A 16,330-nucleotide genomic window follows, 5' to 3' on the forward strand; every position below is an offset into this window, starting at 1 on the left:
ACTCGCCCTCTGAGTGACTACAAAGACACAGTTTTCTCACATCCCTTATGTCGTCATTTTGCATCACCTTTTGTAGTTTTGAGTGTATTTTCGTCCTTTTTTCTTTCTGTAGTTATTGTGTGATTCATTCTTTTTGCCTACAGGAAAGGCACAGGAGAGAGGGCTGGACTCAAACGCACGCCTTTGCAGTGAGGACTCAGCCTTGTTTTGTGGTACGTGCTCTACCAGGTGAGCTACCAGGGCTCCCACTGTGACTCTCTGAAGTCGCGACTCTTTGTAGTCATTTAGTGCCTCTGTAGTTCAGTTCTTTGCAGTCATTTTGTGTCTCTTTGTAGTTCTTTAGTATTTCTCGTTGGAAATCCAATCAGGAACAGAAGCTTCCCGAGGGTCATTTGTCCCCCGGGGTATGTCTGGAATGCCTGTTAAATAATCGATCCATGGCTGGGGCTACTGTGACAGCTTGTCAAATCAATGATTAAAGCCTTCAACGCATCACGGACACTTGCCTCTCAAAGTGACAAATACTGGCACTTTATCACTCCTGTAAAGACTCTGGGTGTCTGCTCTGACAACACAATCTCTCACTGATAAAACCTTTCCCTGGCCATCATTTCCTCCACGATAACACCCGCTGCACTTCACTCCGCTGCCTTTATGAGACTTTCTGTTGTTTTGGAGCGTCTGAGCTCCTTCCTTTTCATGTTGGGCTGCCACAACGGCGGATAACAATCTGGCTGCCATGTGAAGTGCAAGATAAATGTGAGGCTCGGCTCACAATGCAAACTTGTCCAGGAGAATGGAGAGGCAGAACAGAAACTTGTAGTGATCCGGGCTGAATAGCGCTCTCCATCTGTATAATTGGTTGAAATGAGCTATGAGGGCCACCTGCTGACTGTCATTCAGAGCTCTTTTACATGGAAATTGTGGCCAACATCACTCGGCGGTGAAAGAGGCACACAGAGGATGAGCTTAGACATTAGCTCCAGTCTCTCCCTCTCAGAAATGTTAAACTCCTGAATGGAAATTAATTCCATTCAGGATGAGAAAGGAAAAGGTCTTAAGTGGTAGTCTGAACACATTATTATATAAAGGTTGCTTTCAGTTTCTGCATTGAATATTTTAAAGAATCTAAACCCCACAATAAAGGCGTAAACTGGATAAAACTTTAAGATAATGGTGATGGTGTGCCGGTGGTCCCTCATAGTGACGAATCTGCGGGCAATTATCGCCAAACACTGTAAGTTAGCAATAAGAAGCGTTTGTGTTTTATGGCCCCAGACATTACCATCATTTTCAGCCACAGCAGGCAGCTTTTTTCCATGTCATGGAAGGAGCAAGCTGACCTGAATGGAAGCGTTTCTTTAGAAAATGTATGTTTTTCGCATATTTTTCCACATTAATCATTTTAATGTGGACAAATAATGTGCGCAATCGGCAGGAAACAATCCAACTGTGGCTGAATCTGTTAACTGAAAGCATACAAACTCTGGTGAATCCTCTTTGCTCTAAATTCACCTGCTGTTCACATTCTCACACCCTTTTTCTACACACCGTGTTTAAACACCCCCACACTGCTAATCGCTTCTTTATATGACTTTAATTCTATAAATTTTAATCATATTTCCTCGTGCTATATCTCATTATTGCAGTCGCTTACGTTCCACTTTATCTTCCGGTTGAGGATCACATGCTTAACAAATGCACGTCAAAATGAATATTTGGTTTAAGTACAGCGTCTGTTCTTATTAGGAGCAGTTTTCACTCAACAGTAATTAGCCACAGCTTCCAAAGGGCCTAATTATTACAATAATCTTTTATTTAAGCCAGTGCGTATTTACCATGGGCAGATTTATTGAGCGTGTTTTTATACTAATTTTTGTCAGCTACACATCACAGAAGGGGACACTTTAAACCTCCAATGAAAGCACTCCATTAACTACCCACCACTATTCTATTTTCACTAGCTAATTTGGGGGATTGGCTTTGTAACCTTCTCCGCGCCAACTCGTGTCCACTGCCGTCCCACAACACCTTAAAATAAACATCGTCTCGAAGGTCACTGCTTGTTTTAGCCGTCGCTCATTGTCCCCACAGGCAGTAACAGAGTTCCATCTTTCCCATTTTATGGCTGAAGGTATTTATGCGCAGCAGCCGCCTTTTGACGGCAGCACATCCTCCAACCCACTTCTTTAAAATGTTCATTGTGATTAAGGTAACCCACAAGTGCGATAGAAATCCCCATTGCTGTTCTATAAATCCCTGAAACTCTCCTCTCTCCTGGCCTGTCCCCTGTCCCCCACAGACATCTGTGCAGGCTGACAGTCAATTATATCTCATCACCTTCAAAAAGCCTGCACGGGAGGCAGTAGAGACCTATATCTTTATCTGATCTTTATCCCTCCTCAGCAGCAGGAAAGGTGGAGCTGTCAGCTCAAACCTTCAGTTAACCTCCCCGAAACCCACGAGAGACAACAAGCTGCACATGTGTGTTGAAAGCGGCGTGTTTAATGTGACCTGTGCCGGCTTGACAGCGGGTGTGAAAACAACGCAAAGTCAATCAGGGTGCGTGTGAGAGGCTCATTTAATTGAGTTATCCAAGTGAAACATTAACAATGTTCAAGGCGCACATGAACAAATGAAGACGGACCAATAAAGTATGAAATGACAAAGAGAACAAAGCGTCAAGGAAATATGATTATACAAGACTTTTTAATATATAACAGGACAAAAGCGTGATCCATTTTTTTTTTTTATTTTACTCCAGTAACTAAAGTAATCACCCAGGTTGGCTCCTCTGCCACTCTGTGAGTGACTCCAGAGGATATTAGTCATCTGCTGACCTGCAATCAGACCACAGCAGGAGGCACACAGGGATTCAGTCCCAGTCGATAGTCCACCACCATCCAGCCTCACATTTCTTTATGCAGATTCCTGCAGACCTCCTGTTCAGCTCCCTTCCCTCTTCAGCCATGAAAACCCCGACTCTTTGCATCAGCTAAGATCAATACACAACCTTGAGGGAGCAGTCCTCTTGATGTAAAACCAGGACAGAAACCCAAGGGACAAACTCCAGATGACTGTCTTTATCTGCTCTGTCCTCCCCCTTTTTTTTTCTTTTTTTTTTTTAAACAAGCTTGAGATGCATGAGTTTCTGGTCATGTGGTGTGACTCAGTCTTAAGGTTTCTGCAGTATCACAGTTCATCCTCTGACTGAACTGGGAAGAGTGAGATCTTTGCTGAGCTTTGATTTCCTCTGACCAAGTCAATTCAATGATCCTTCAGAGGAAACGCGAAGCCGGTCCGCCTCCGATTCATCAGTCCTTTCTTTCTGCCTGACCCCCTCACTCTCTAAGTACTTTTCTCTTGAGGAGGTCCAGCTTATCGTTGGCCAGAGCTTCTCTCAAGGCGCCGAAGAAGCCGTGGTAGTGGGCCGTGTTGTGGATCATAAGCAGGACTCCAGCCAGCAGCTCATTGGTCACCAGCAGGTGGTGCAGGTACGCCCTCTGGTGGTTCTTACAGCAGTAGCAACCACACCCCTCCACCAGGGGCCTGAAGTCGTCCTGGTACCTGGACAGAAGTCGAAAAAAAGTTTAAGCAGCATCCAGGAACTAAGAGTAAATCAAGCGTTCAACCATGAAAAAGACTGTGTGGGTGTCTAAAACCTTTTGGGGTTTTCTTATAGCTGCCACAAACCTCTTGTCTCTGAGATTGATCTCAAAGGATGTCATCTGTGTTTGATCATCCAGATTAAGATCTCCATTCTGCTGCATCTCCCCTGCTGCGTCCCGCTCTTTGTCCAGCTCCAGCACTGTCAACATACACACATCTAATCAATGCCAGCACACCCACACATTCACGCCATAATCTTATCTCATTTAGCAGGAAATACGTTCCTATATATAGAACCACGGCACTCTGATAATAAATTGGGAACACATACTGTTCCTTGACCCTTTCAATCACTGCTGTGTCCTATATTCTCTCCGCCATTATAATCTAATTAGTTGCCGGCTATGCTCTGACTACCACTGGCCGTCTAACACTGCAAGGTGAATTCACTTAAAGGTGACATATTATGACATTTTTTCAATAAGTTACATAGGTCTATGATTTCCATAAAACATGTTTTTGATGCTGTTTGCTGGAAATAGCTTTTAGGAAAAGATTCTTGCCCCCCTCTATATCCCTCTTTTTCAGCCCCTTTCAGAATGTGCCGTTTCTGGTGTCTGTAGCTTTAAATGCAAATGAGCTGCTGCTGTCCCACCCATGTCACCGTGGTAACGGGGAGAGCGTAGACTCACGTAGCTCTGCCCGTGCGAAAGTAGCGGACATGACGGTAGTGAATAGACCGAGTTCTTCAGTAGTTCAACCGTACATGTTCGAACCTGAATCGGATCCTGAAGGAGGGAAGGCTCCTACAGAACCTCAGAGAATTCAACAGGACGCTCCTGAAAGGTTAGTCAAAATACATCTTTCTATCTTTTTCTCTTCAACACGGCCTGTACAGGTGGCAGCGTGAGAGGCCCGCAGTTCAGACGGTCAATGCTCACGCTAGGAAGCACCAATCCTAACTTGTAGCATACCAGATTGACGGGGAGAAACTCAGCTAAAAGTCTCTACCAAGGATTGCCACCCAAACAAAACATAATTCATACCGCAATAAATGCGTATGTAACGAAAACACGGAAATAGCGTATGTCCACTTTTGCGCGTCTGCTGATTTCACCACATCACACAAACCACACAAGCCTGGTATCATATGAAAGCAGAGTCGGACGGTCCTGCTTGTTTACATAAAGAGGAGGGGGTTTCTAGTAATCACTGGGTTGCTGAGACATTGACCGGTCTAACTGCGCTGTTAGTTTCAGCGCTCCGTCTCATTTACACATGAACGGGCAGAGCACACACAGGCGACACTGCTGAGCAGCACTACTGACCATTCACCTCAGGCGGAGAAAAAGTAGCTAGCTAGAGCACACACATTCAAATCTAAAACGCGGGTGCTGTTATTGGTTGAAAATGTTGGTATGCAAGGTTTCGTATTTCTTTAGCTTTATACATGCATGATTTTTTTTTTTACTTGTTCGTATCAGCGCTTATGTGGAAATTGTGCAACAATGCAGCCTGAGAACAAATGCTGCCAGGAGGTGCCACAGGTCACAGTATCTTTACCTGCACTTACAGTATGATCATAGTGTATGATTGCAGATAACATGCCACGGCAGATACTCACCTTATGTTATGAATAATAGGTTACAACAAGGCTGCAGCAGTTGTAGATGAAAGGCCTCCATGCATGATCAACCATCCAGGTTTAGAACCTGTTTGTCTAAATGCGTTCTCGCTGCAGAACGCATACAACACTTACAGGGCTGAATACGACCCTTTACCGCTATGGGGGACAGAGCAGTGAGTTTCATCTATAATAACCAACTTCACTGTTCATACACCATAATAAACTAAATATAGTCAGTCATATTTTATCTTGACCATATAACCAGGTTTTTCCTTAGCAAATGCTATATATTATACATTTCTTCACATGAAACATTTTACAGATAAATAAATATTTATTGACTGCAGTCATGAATATTTGTACATGGAAATACAGTACAAGTGAAGGATTCTGAATCCATATTAGAAAAATGTGAATACAGATGTTGACATTATAGAACCTGTTGACTAACATAATGTTCAAATTTTCTCAGTCGTTACAGGTATCTAGCCAATGAGTTTTGTGAGCTGGTGCCGGAGCTTCCTTGGGCAGAAGATTCGAGCAGTCATCCCATCATGCAGATTGATGTTGGGAGTTTCCTGATGCCCAGGGAAGATCCCCCCCGACGACACGTCCAGCAGGATGTTTATCTTCAGAATCTCAGCTCTGTACGATGATGGGTCGACAAAGATCCTCTCCGTGATCATGTCCATCAAATCATCAATATAACCTGTGCAATACACAGACACACAGGAAAAAGTGAATCATTAGTATCATTTATTAGATCATTCAGCAACTGCAAATATAGTGAGTTTGCACTTTGAATTTTGTAGTTTCTCAGGTATTTAAGTGTGTATTTTTTTTGGTTTATTTATTGTGTTGAAAGTACTGACTTGTGGTACTTTGTGTCTTTTTGTCATGTACAATATAAATGTTTGTTCTTTGAGTAAATAAAAAAAAGGAGTTCACACTTACGAATGTGGTTAGTCTTCACTGGTTTGGCTGTCTCCGTTCATGGACTTTGGAAAGCTCAGTTTGAAAAGAGGATCTCCTGATGATGTGGTCGCTTGTCCTCTATCAGCATTCTCGTTGTACTGAAGTGCATAACAACAGTAGTCCTTGCAGGACACAGTAGCCTGGACAGCTGTAACAACAGTATATTGTTATGATAACAGGGCATACTTAGGAGTAAAACATGACAGCACTGTTATAGTGTATATTCAAGCACTAAAGGCTGCAACAGCTCACTGCTACAATTGATCAATAGCAGGTAACTGTAATGATGCACTGGCCTATATAAAAAGAGAGAAGTGACATCAACCTTATCTTACATGACTAGCTATGCCAACAGCTATGTACAGCGTAAAAATAAAAGAAAAAATGCTTGGAGTGTGGGCTGGGATGTAGCAGTCTCAACCATACACTCGTTTTGCCCTGGGCTTTTCTAACATACTCCAGTTTAGAAAACGTTTCCAAATGCATTATTTTCATAAATTCTTGAAGCTTAGACCCTGCGGAGCGTCTGTGTATGTATCGCTTGACCGACCGGGTCGCTGGGTTTGCATATGGAGACCATGCTAATTGCGAACTAGAAGCTAGCGGTTAGCGTTAGCTTGTGCTATGTCGCAAAGCACTTCTTGGTTAATTCGTGTTAAACTGCAAAATGAACACAGCTTAATATTTGTGAATGCTGGCATCTCCTTCGAACATGTATTCACTCATTTGCAAGATCAGAAACGTGGTGTGATGGACCAAAAGCTACGGTGGCAGCGAGCTAACCTGTGATGGCTGGAGTCGTAGTCTCGAAGCTAGCGGTTAGCCTGACATCGTTCTCAATGGCAAAACACACACGCTACAACACGCAAGAGTTCGTGCTAATCTACTCAAGAAACACACAGCTAATTATTTGTATACTTACATGTCCCTCGTCTGCACGTAATCCACGCAAAGCTGGAAGTGAGCCCTCCTTTAGAGAAAGTCTCCCAGCTAATCCTGCCTCGTACTGACCGGGGTTGGCGGAACAGTCAGCCTCGAAGTGGTTAGCACACACCAGCAGGTTTTTGCCAACTGTAGCAGGGAAGTTGCCTTCAGAAATTCAATTCACGCCGCTCTTCTGTCCTCTGCGGCTGGGAGCCGATGGAGCGATTTGTGCTCGTCTTTACAGCCACCAACAGAACACTGTGTGTGGCAGCTCGACATGATTCCTAATAACACGGTGCATTCGATAGCGACATCGCAGATCTGTGAGAAGGTAGCGTATCTGGTGGGTGGAGAGACGCCAATGAGAGGAGTAGGGGTGGTGGCTGGTGGGTGGGAGCATGCAAATATCCGGACTTGTTACGCAACAGTACTCCCGGAACTCCAATGGCTCGGTTGGAAGGGTGCTTTCACAAATCCGTATCTTACTCAAAAAAGCACGGACGGTCTTATTTCACACTTTGTATGCGTGTGGTAGCACCACAGACACAAAATAACACCCCAAATCCCAGAAAAAGTCGGTTTTTCATAATATGGGACCTTTAAGGAGGAAAGTAACCAGAGCTGACTAAGAGCCGTCTTTTATCAACAGAGCTGCTGTTGTTTGCAGGAGGGCACACTGAACTATCTAAGGGATGTGAGGAAAATGAAAATGAGAGCAGAGGGAAAGAGGAATGGGAAAGAAAGTGGTCTATGGCAATACCTAAGACTAAAGACGGGGATTAAAAACCATAGAGCAGAGCAGCAAAGTGTATAAATAAAGCATAAAAAGGAAAATATAATGGGTCTTTATGTATCGTAAGCTCAGCGGTGATAAGCAAGAGAATAAAAGACAGAAAATGAGGCTTCACCAGAGCAAACAAGATGTAAAGGAGGGAGGAATAATTTGAAGAGAAACTCTGCCTTATAAAGACAGAGAGCGGAAACTACAGGAACGGCAACACTGGAAAAAAAAGGGGTTTGAAGGCTACAAGGTGTAATTTTATGCCTTTTAGACTGATTATTAATCACACTTTTCTATTTAAATTAATGAGTCTTTCATTAAATATATTTCAATATGTGAGGTAGCTTAAGCACATCAAGTCACATGAGCGCCAGCGGAGAGGATGGCAGAGGGTAGCGGGCAAATTAAGACCACTACAAAGTCTATTTCTGCGTCTTTGGGGCCAAATGTGGCGCCGCCATCTGTATACAAATAGGATTTATTTAATTATTCTGCATAGCCTCCGCCGACCTCTTTTTGTCCATTCCCCTGCACCATAGCAGAGACATCGGTTACTGCTTCTCCGATGAGTAGACTAGTTTATATAGTGGAACAGTCAATTACAAGGATTATGGGGCAGGAAACACAGAAATTGAGCTTTAACGAAGGCTCTCATCTGCCAGCTGAAACTAGCCACAGTGCTGCAGTTTGATTTTCTCCATCTTACAAAAGCTGTTTGTTTTACCAAAAATGACGCATTTCTAAAGCACAACCTGTTTTTATATTATGATGATTGCAGTCTTTTCCACTCAGTTTGAGCCAAATATGGAGTTACTGCCCTTTGGCTTTGAGGAGCAGAACAGGTGCGGCAAAGGTAGAACGGAGAGATCGGATGACGAGAAATGAAAGTTCTAATGATGAAAGAAAAGAAGACAAAAACTTTGAGCGTTGGCAGTAAAGAAGGAAGGAGGTGACTTAGATTTTGGCCTTTCGTGTCAAAAAGGGTTGTAACTGGGAAGTGAGGGTGCTGAAGCCTGCCCTCCCCCGCCCCCGCCCCCCTATGGGGCCTTGTAATTGGCTGAGAGGGGAATTAGAATTTTTCCTCAGGTTTGACACCATCAATGCTCTCACCTCCACCGAACTCCATTACGCTCCCTTGGCAGAATTGATTAGTGCCGTCTTACACTGGATGCTGTCGGACACCAAACTTCACCGTCTGTGATTTTTTTAATGAAAGACAAAGTCCTCGGAGGGTCAAGTCGGTGCATTCCCCACAGCTCTCGTCATAACACTTCTTTAACTTCTCACTTGGAACAACAATCAGAGCGACGGACACACACTTAATCGTTACCTCACTGGAGCTGCTATGAGACACACTGGCTTCATGTCATCTGCTGAATTTTTTACCCAATTATTTCAACCTATCCAGGGCTGGAAAATACACCCCAGACACACGAAACAAGCACACAGGCACACTCATAATTTCAATCAGACTTAAATGCTAAATAAACCCCTCATCATAGACTTGTTTCCTATTCACTGTGTGAAGTGACAAACAGCCATCACACTTCGTCTTGTTGCTCACCAAACTGGGAGTAGATGAAGCCTCTCCGTGAGGCACTAAGCCATTTCAGTCTGGTGTAATCAGAGTAAATTCTCTGTGCAGCCCCTCTGCTGTGAGATCAATGCCCCTTCACATTTGTATAAGAACATCTGTAGCATTTTCAACTCAGCATCACATGCTCCTCCTATAGAAATGAGCATGAGCCTGCGAGACTGATTATTAGGCTTCTTTAATCACCAACATCAAAGCGCTGTGTTATGTCCAGATATATTTCCTCAATGATTTGTCCACATCTCTTTTATGCACACAAATGATGCTAAGTAAACTACTGTGGTAGGAACAATCACAGTTCCCATGACAATCACATTTCATGCTCATCCAAATGCGTGTAGCGCGACAGACCCCCTACCCAAACTCCCCAATTACATTGTGACATGTCAGTTTGCTCTAGGCATATATATTGCACTTGGCCTGCGCAGTGTTTTGCAGCCTTTTGCGGTAATTTCCTTCATCACACTTGCTTTTAAAGAGTCATTTTGTGGCTTTGGGCAAGGTCGCTCTACCTGCAAGGTCATTTGTTGTGACAAGAGCAGAATTATTAAAATAAAGGATGAAGTGCTGCCAGATTCCAGAATGTCTCATTTAATCCATCCCCCTGAATTGTCCCCTTTTTTTAAACCCAGAATTAAACCTCTGTGTGCTTTGATTTAAAAAGCCACACATCTAAAAACACAGTTGTATAAATTACTGAAGAGCAAGGAAGCCGTTGTCTCCGAGAATATGAGCCCTGCAGAGTGTGAAACAAAGCATTTGTCATGGGGGTCCCTCAGCAGTGTGAAGTGAGCGGGGAGCAATGCAACTTAAAGGGAATGTTAGAGCGGCTGAACGTTAACAAGCGTGATCTACATCTCCGGACATGTTCGATGCATGTTAGCAGACCAAAAAAGAGGAGTACAACATCACTAAGGATAAAATAGGCTGTCTTATTAATGGGGTTAATGGGGCACCGTTTATCAGTATTTATTGATTTTATCTTATATTTTCTTTCAAGTCTTTGTTTAGCTTCATCCGAGATAGTGATTTAACCTCTCAATGATGTAATCTGAAATCGGAAAAGTGGAACAAAGCTATTCTTCAGCTATTCACCACACCTGCAGGGGGCGCTCTACCTGCGCGCTCCGGGTCCGGGGAGATGTCAAAGCTGAAGCACAGGGCGCAGCCTCGCTCCGTCACCTGGAAGGGGAAGAAACTCTCGAACAGGTCCACGCCGGCCTCCACGCCCGCCAGCACCTCATCGGGTCGTCCTACGCCCTGCAGCAGTCTGAGAGTCACGCGCCAACACACACACAGAGCAGCAGGAAGCAAAGCGCTGAATTAAAACTGAAGCAAAACATAGATACTAATGTAACACACACACACAAATGTTTACAACATATTACTGCTGAGCAGCACCAGCAGCATTTCTCTCCCCTCCAACATGTGCACCCTCGAGCCTGTGCGTTCGCTGGGCTTTCAGTTAACTGGCTCCCTCTCACTCTCTGCCTGCAGGCGTCAAGGTCAAGCCCAATTTAGCATTTGATAATGACTCCACTCCACTTTCCAGTAGGAAGCAGCTTCTCCTAACAGCCAGAACTACCAGCAGGGACGGTGTACCACCGTATTGGAGATGAGCCTGTTCACAAGCAGACTTAGTGAAGCTCCTGGACTGAGTGCTGCTCCTCACAGGCGCTCCCTCTCAAACTCGGAGCCAGTGCCAGAGCTCCTCCATCACCTCCAGCGGAGGAGCGCTCATGAGAGGCCTCCAGTTAAAAGCCTCTGAAAGGCTACAGGCTTCTGTAACTTGGAGAGCTTTGAGACAAACTGTGTCCTTGTGCCTTTAAAAAAGGGACTTTGTCTGTGTTGGAGACATCAGGGCCTTTTACTATCTTCAGAGGAAGTCATTTATTCATATACAATAGTCCTCCCACTGGATTAAAAATGGTCTAGATGGTCAAACTTTTGATTCTGTGTGGGTTGAGTGTTTTGATCTTAATGTAATATTCTGCTTAGGGAACCAATTATAATTTCAATAAATTAATGTCAGTTATTTTTTACAATTATTAAATTGTTTTGTTTATAGAAAATGGCAGACAGTCATCCAGCAGTCTACAACCCAAAGATCTTCCATTTCTAATGACATAAAGCAGAAAATCATCACATTAACAGTGAGGTTGCTGACAAACAGTTGACTGATAATAAAAATAGTTGCTGCTTAATTTCAACTAATCGTTTCAGCTCTAATTCAAGTAGTAAAGTGGAAGAAAGCAACTGGCTACTCTTTCTCACACGCTGACGTCAGTGCTGACCTGGGTTTGTCCTCAGGCAGCTCTTTGGTCACAGCAGTGATGAGCTGGGTCCTCAGGGTCTGGTCCATGGACCCCGTCTGGAGGCCGTCCAGGCAGAATCCTGCCACAGGCCTCTTGGCCGTCTCCCTGGCTGAGCGCACCCTCTCCTCCAGGATGTCTCCTCCCTCCACCACCCCAAAGACCTCCACTCCATCCAACTCCTGGAAATGACAGACAGTTTGGTGATTAAACAGCAAAGAAATAGATAGAAGGAGGAAAAAAAATCCTTCTGAAACCTGACAAAACGTAGATGTTAAAGAGATTTTCCAACCACACATGGAGCCCGATCAGGTCTGCACAGACAAAGTCAAAACTTCAAGTGGAGAAAAGAAAAAAGGATTGTATTCTTGCCAGAGCCCATTTGTAATTTCATGCCTTGACATGAAGATGACTGCACATCATGAGGAGGAAAGACGCAGCGGGGGGTGGGGGAGCCGAGCTCGGTAGCAATCAAGCAGCTACAATGTTGATGTCAACAACTATCTGAAGTATGTAGTCGCTTCTGTTCAGCTCTTTGCTATCCATCATCGTTCGACACTTAACATTTATTGTCCTGAGGGAAATTGCAGCCAGGCAACACAGAATTTAGAAAACATGTACAGGCAGTAAAATGCAAACATACGTTTTATTAAAAAAAAAAGACACAAAATCTCTTGACACTTTCAAACTAACGCAAAACAAAAACCTACTTCCTGCAAATTCAATTACACAACTACCAGGACGAGAGCAAGACACTTAGAAAATACACAATCTCCTCTGAAGCAGAACTGAATGATGGAGTCATACGTGTAAAAATCAGCTTCACTCTGTCCTCTCTATCATGAAATGAGGTAGCGTTTCACTGCTTTCACAAAAAAAGAAAAAGCTGATTTCATTAGTCCTGCTCGATGCTGAGCGCTAACACACCGACTGATAATGTATGTGGCCACTGATAATGTATTCCTCCTAATCTCGCTGTGTTTCCAGCCGTATCACAGCTGCACAGCGGCCCGCTGTGACAACAGAGACGCCAAACATCAATCCGTGTCCCATGTGCTTGTGCCATGCATGACTGATTCACAAATGTGAGTAGTGCTGTGTGTGTGTGTGTGTGTGTTTAGACCGCTGGTTGTGTATGTGTGTGTGTGTACCTGTGATTTTTGGTGCACTAGCAGACATTCGTCCAAGTGGGCGAGAGTCCGGTCCACCGACTTTCGGACCCTTTTGCGAGAGGTGTTCTTCTGCCACGTCTCTCCGTCCGCCATGCTCTGGTACCAGTCCGGCTGCACGGTCCTCTGGAGAGCCATGAACTTGGCCACCGTCAGCTCAATCCGCCCACCGCTGCCCCACACCGACACCGTCTAATGACAACCCAGAGAGGGCATTTCCAAATGTTAAAAGATGCCCGAGAGGCTTTAATGGTGCTCTCTTTAAAAAGAATAGGTCAGCACTGTGGGGACATTTGCTCTCTTCCCAAAAGTTAGTTGAGAAGATCGATACCGCGAGCCTGACTCTGTCCTACCAGCACCTCTGAAGCTCCCCGAGTGACAAAAATTAAGTTTAAATAGACTGTGTGGTTTAATGGGGAGTCACTGCTTGTGTGAGTATTTCTTGAGCAGTGACTTGCTGTAGTCTCCACTGGTTGCCTGGCAACTGCTCCTGGTCCAAGAAATAGTCAGGCACATAACATCATCATCATCATCACATCACAGAGCCAGGCTAGCTGCTTCCAGTCTTTATGCTAAGCTAAGATAACAGGCTGCTGGCTCCGGCTACATATTTAGCACACAGATATGACCGAGGTATCAAGCTTCTCGTCTAACTCTCAGCATAAAAGGGAACAAACGTGTTTTCCAACATGTAGATCTGTTCCTCCGAGCAGAAGCTTAATCTCACCTTGTTAGTGGTATAACCAGTCGGGCAGGGGGTCGCAGGGTCATGAAGCGAGCAATACAACACAGTATCATGAAGACCTGCACACAAAAAAGATCAATGCACATTCCTCACATCGCGAAAAAACAGACGTTAGAATGGGAAAAGGCTGAGCACGAAGCGAGACGATGCCTGAGTCTGGAGAGAGGAACAAGGTGTGGTCTTATCAGCACACCCAGCTGCTGCAGCGGGCTAAAGAGAGAAAAGAAATGATCAATAGCAGCTGTTATTATTCCTAATTATTTAATCACTGCTCTTGCTTTAAGGGACTTAGGAGACAACGCTGTGGTAATCCCCCGCAGTTTACAGGAAGTGATTACATTTCTAATTTCAAATCTGTCCGCCAGAGGCCTGCTATAGCTTAGTACCACAGCTACTGGAGCACACAGAGCTGAAAGAGGTCACTTTTCTGGGGCTTTTATATGAATATTCCTCAGAACAGCACAAGTTTTTAGTCAGGCTCATGGAACTAATCAGCTTTTTTCAATCCCGAACTCAACATACTGTATATTTAGAAGCAATTTCGCTCCGTCTTGGTGATATTGTTCACATACCCTCAGATCTCCACAGCGAATTAGCGCATCATGCATGTGTGACATTTACATCAATCAAGTAATCACAGAAGCACAGGATCCCGACCCTGGTTGAGGTTCTTCATATGTGGTTGTTATTTAAGTCATGAAGGCTGAATAACAATCACTGCGGAGCACAACAACAGCAGCAAGCTTGATTCAAAACAGTTCAACAAACAGTCCCTTTCTTCCTCTGCGGCCTCCTAATCTTTGACGTGTGACTCAGATCAGACTTTACTTTGTGCTTTGACAGTGTGAGAGACAGACAGTAGTTTAAGTGACTGCCAACGCTACTTCAGTCAAAGAGTATGCACGGCACAGTTCAAATGCCATTTCAGCACACATATTGAGCAGTCCATTAAGGGATTAAAGGGGAAAATAAAAGACAAATTTCAGAGAGATGTTTACTCTCACAACCGCTTTAAAAACACAGTAAAAAATCTAACTATGTGTGAGTGTATTCACAAACTGCTGAGGGATTTCACAATTTGAGATATTTGCTAATACAGACCCCAAACCAATGCTATCTTTCTCTCCTTAACACATAAGACGCTGGCAAAAATGCTGCACATGGTCCACTCAGCAGCTGTTGTTGAGCTTTCCTCTGTGCCACACACACTTTACAGACATCTCATCCACGTTGGCTTTAACGTTGACACTGAAAGAATAGCACTGCTGCTATTTTTGAACCTCACAGAGAGACTTTTTTGTTGTTTTCAAGGTCAAGATGGGAATCTCAACATTAAAAGCTGGCTTGAAATAGCATTTCAGCACTGAGGGGCTACTGTTAAAGCAACTGCAGCCATTTATCATATGTGCAAGAGTTTAAACACCGCTGTGCCTGCTTAGTTTGGTGCCTTTATTAGGTGTCTGTAAATAAAGTTGCACTCTGTTAATATGTTTTTTTCTGTTAGTTAAAAAGCTGATGATGGATTATCTTTTCATCAAAACTGAATACATTTGGAATAGCATTGGATGTCATCATAATTTACGTCTTATCAATGCTGTGTGGTCTGCCTCTTCACTTTTGTCTTTTGTCTTGATTACTCTCTGGAAGATAAGCGGCACTAAGGGAGGAGAGACGAAGAGGACGAAAAGATGGGAAAGACAGGTGGGTAAACAAGTAGTTACCTGCAAACTTCCTGAATCCACCCTTAAACTCCTCCAACACTTCCTGGTGCTCTGCTCTTGAGGAAAAAAAGTGATGGAGGTGGGCGTCAGACCTCAGGGAGTTCACTGTGTGTGTGTGTGTGTGTGTGTGTGTGTGTGTGTGTGTGTGTGTGTGTGTGTGTGTGTGTGTGTATGTGTGTTTTGAGTTTAGCTTACATGTTGGACAGGGTGACCTGAGTGACAGAGGGGAGGCTGCTCAGGGTGTGCAGTGTGTCCTGGGTGAGGTGGGGCACTGTGCCAAAGTGTGTGTACAGCAGACACCCCGGGACTTCCAGAGAGTGCTGTCCCGTCCTGCCGAGCCCCCTCAAGACACCCAGCCGACTTCCTCCCTGAATCACACGAGACAGCTCCAGCTTCATCCTGCTGCCAGCCGCAGTCGATGTGCTCTAAAAAAGACTCAGTGAACTACACTGGCGTACTGTACCTCCTGTCACCTCTCAATACCACAGCGGGTTTGAATGACACTGATCCCTGTTAGCTAACGTTAGCAGAAGAGCATGTGAATTAGCCACGTAGCTAACTAGCCTCACCGCTCACGTGGTACTGTCGGCAAGCTTTCGTCGAGTTTAGATGTTTACTGCTCTTAAATGACTTACGTTAAGAAAACCTACGCATTTACAGTTGTGCTGGTTTAAATTATATACGTTTGTAAATTAAACGCATGTTTAATTCGCTTACCTACAAAACTCACTGCCTCACAGGAACTACAGGAACTACAAGTCGCGTAAAAATGTCGTCATCAACAGCCGCGCCGGCACCGAGAAACTGCACGTACCACCGTCCCAAACATCTTGATACAAACACCGATTTGTTGTGTTGCGTTTTACACAAACC

At 44.3% G+C, this 16,330-nt stretch overlaps 1 protein-coding gene and 1 long non-coding RNA gene across 6 annotated transcripts; both read right to left on the minus strand.

The window, feature by feature from the left end:
- Positions 1-2,562: 2,562 nt before the first annotated feature.
- On the minus strand, positions 2,563-16,236 carry qtrt2 (queuine tRNA-ribosyltransferase accessory subunit 2). Of its 5 annotated transcripts, none has more exons than XM_076761800.1 (9): positions 16,175-16,236; positions 15,653-15,882; positions 15,458-15,513; positions 13,719-13,795; positions 12,974-13,183; positions 11,805-12,004; positions 10,629-10,780; positions 3,694-3,808; positions 2,563-3,567 (listed from the first exon to the last, which is right to left on the minus strand). In XM_076761800.1, exons 2-9 carry the CDS (start codon positions 15,853-15,855, stop codon positions 3,342-3,344), a joined length of 1,239 nt encoding a protein of 412 aa, XP_076617915.1. In that variant the 5' UTR covers positions 15,856-15,882; positions 16,175-16,236; the 3' UTR covers positions 2,563-3,341. The 5 variants fall into 5 exon arrangements, with proteins under 5 accessions (XP_076617915.1, XP_076617912.1, XP_076617914.1 ...); XM_076761797.1 differs by having other exon boundaries at positions 10,611-10,780; positions 16,175-16,206; XM_076761799.1 differs by having other exon boundaries at positions 15,653-16,231.
- LOC143340157 (uncharacterized) lies at positions 5,079-7,709 on the minus strand. The gene is made up of 3 exons (XR_013079395.1): positions 7,134-7,709; positions 6,191-6,359; positions 5,079-5,945 (listed from the first exon to the last, which is right to left on the minus strand). It is a non-coding gene; the product is annotated as an uncharacterized LOC143340157 (long non-coding RNA).
- Positions 16,237-16,330: the final 94 nt, after the last annotated feature.

Source organism: Chaetodon auriga, chromosome 21 (assembly GCF_051107435.1).
Source record: "Chaetodon auriga isolate fChaAug3 chromosome 21, fChaAug3.hap1, whole genome shotgun sequence".
Lineage (NCBI taxonomy): Eukaryota > Metazoa > Chordata > Actinopteri > Chaetodontiformes > Chaetodontidae > Chaetodon > Chaetodon auriga.

Excerpts from the sequence above, each read along its gene's own strand:
- qtrt2 (XM_076761797.1), bottom strand. The coding sequence starts at position 15,855 with ATGAAGCTGGAGCTGTCTCGTGTGATTCAGGGAGGAAGTCGGCTGGGT. Across the intron at positions 13,184-13,718 it reads CTGGTTATACCACTAACAAG|ACGGTGTCGGTGTGGGGCAG; the intron begins GTGAGATTAAGC and ends GGTTGTCATTAG. Across the intron at positions 12,005-12,973 it reads TAGTGCACCAAAAATCACAG|GAGTTGGATGGAGTGGAGGT; the intron begins GTACACACACAC and ends TGTCATTTCCAG.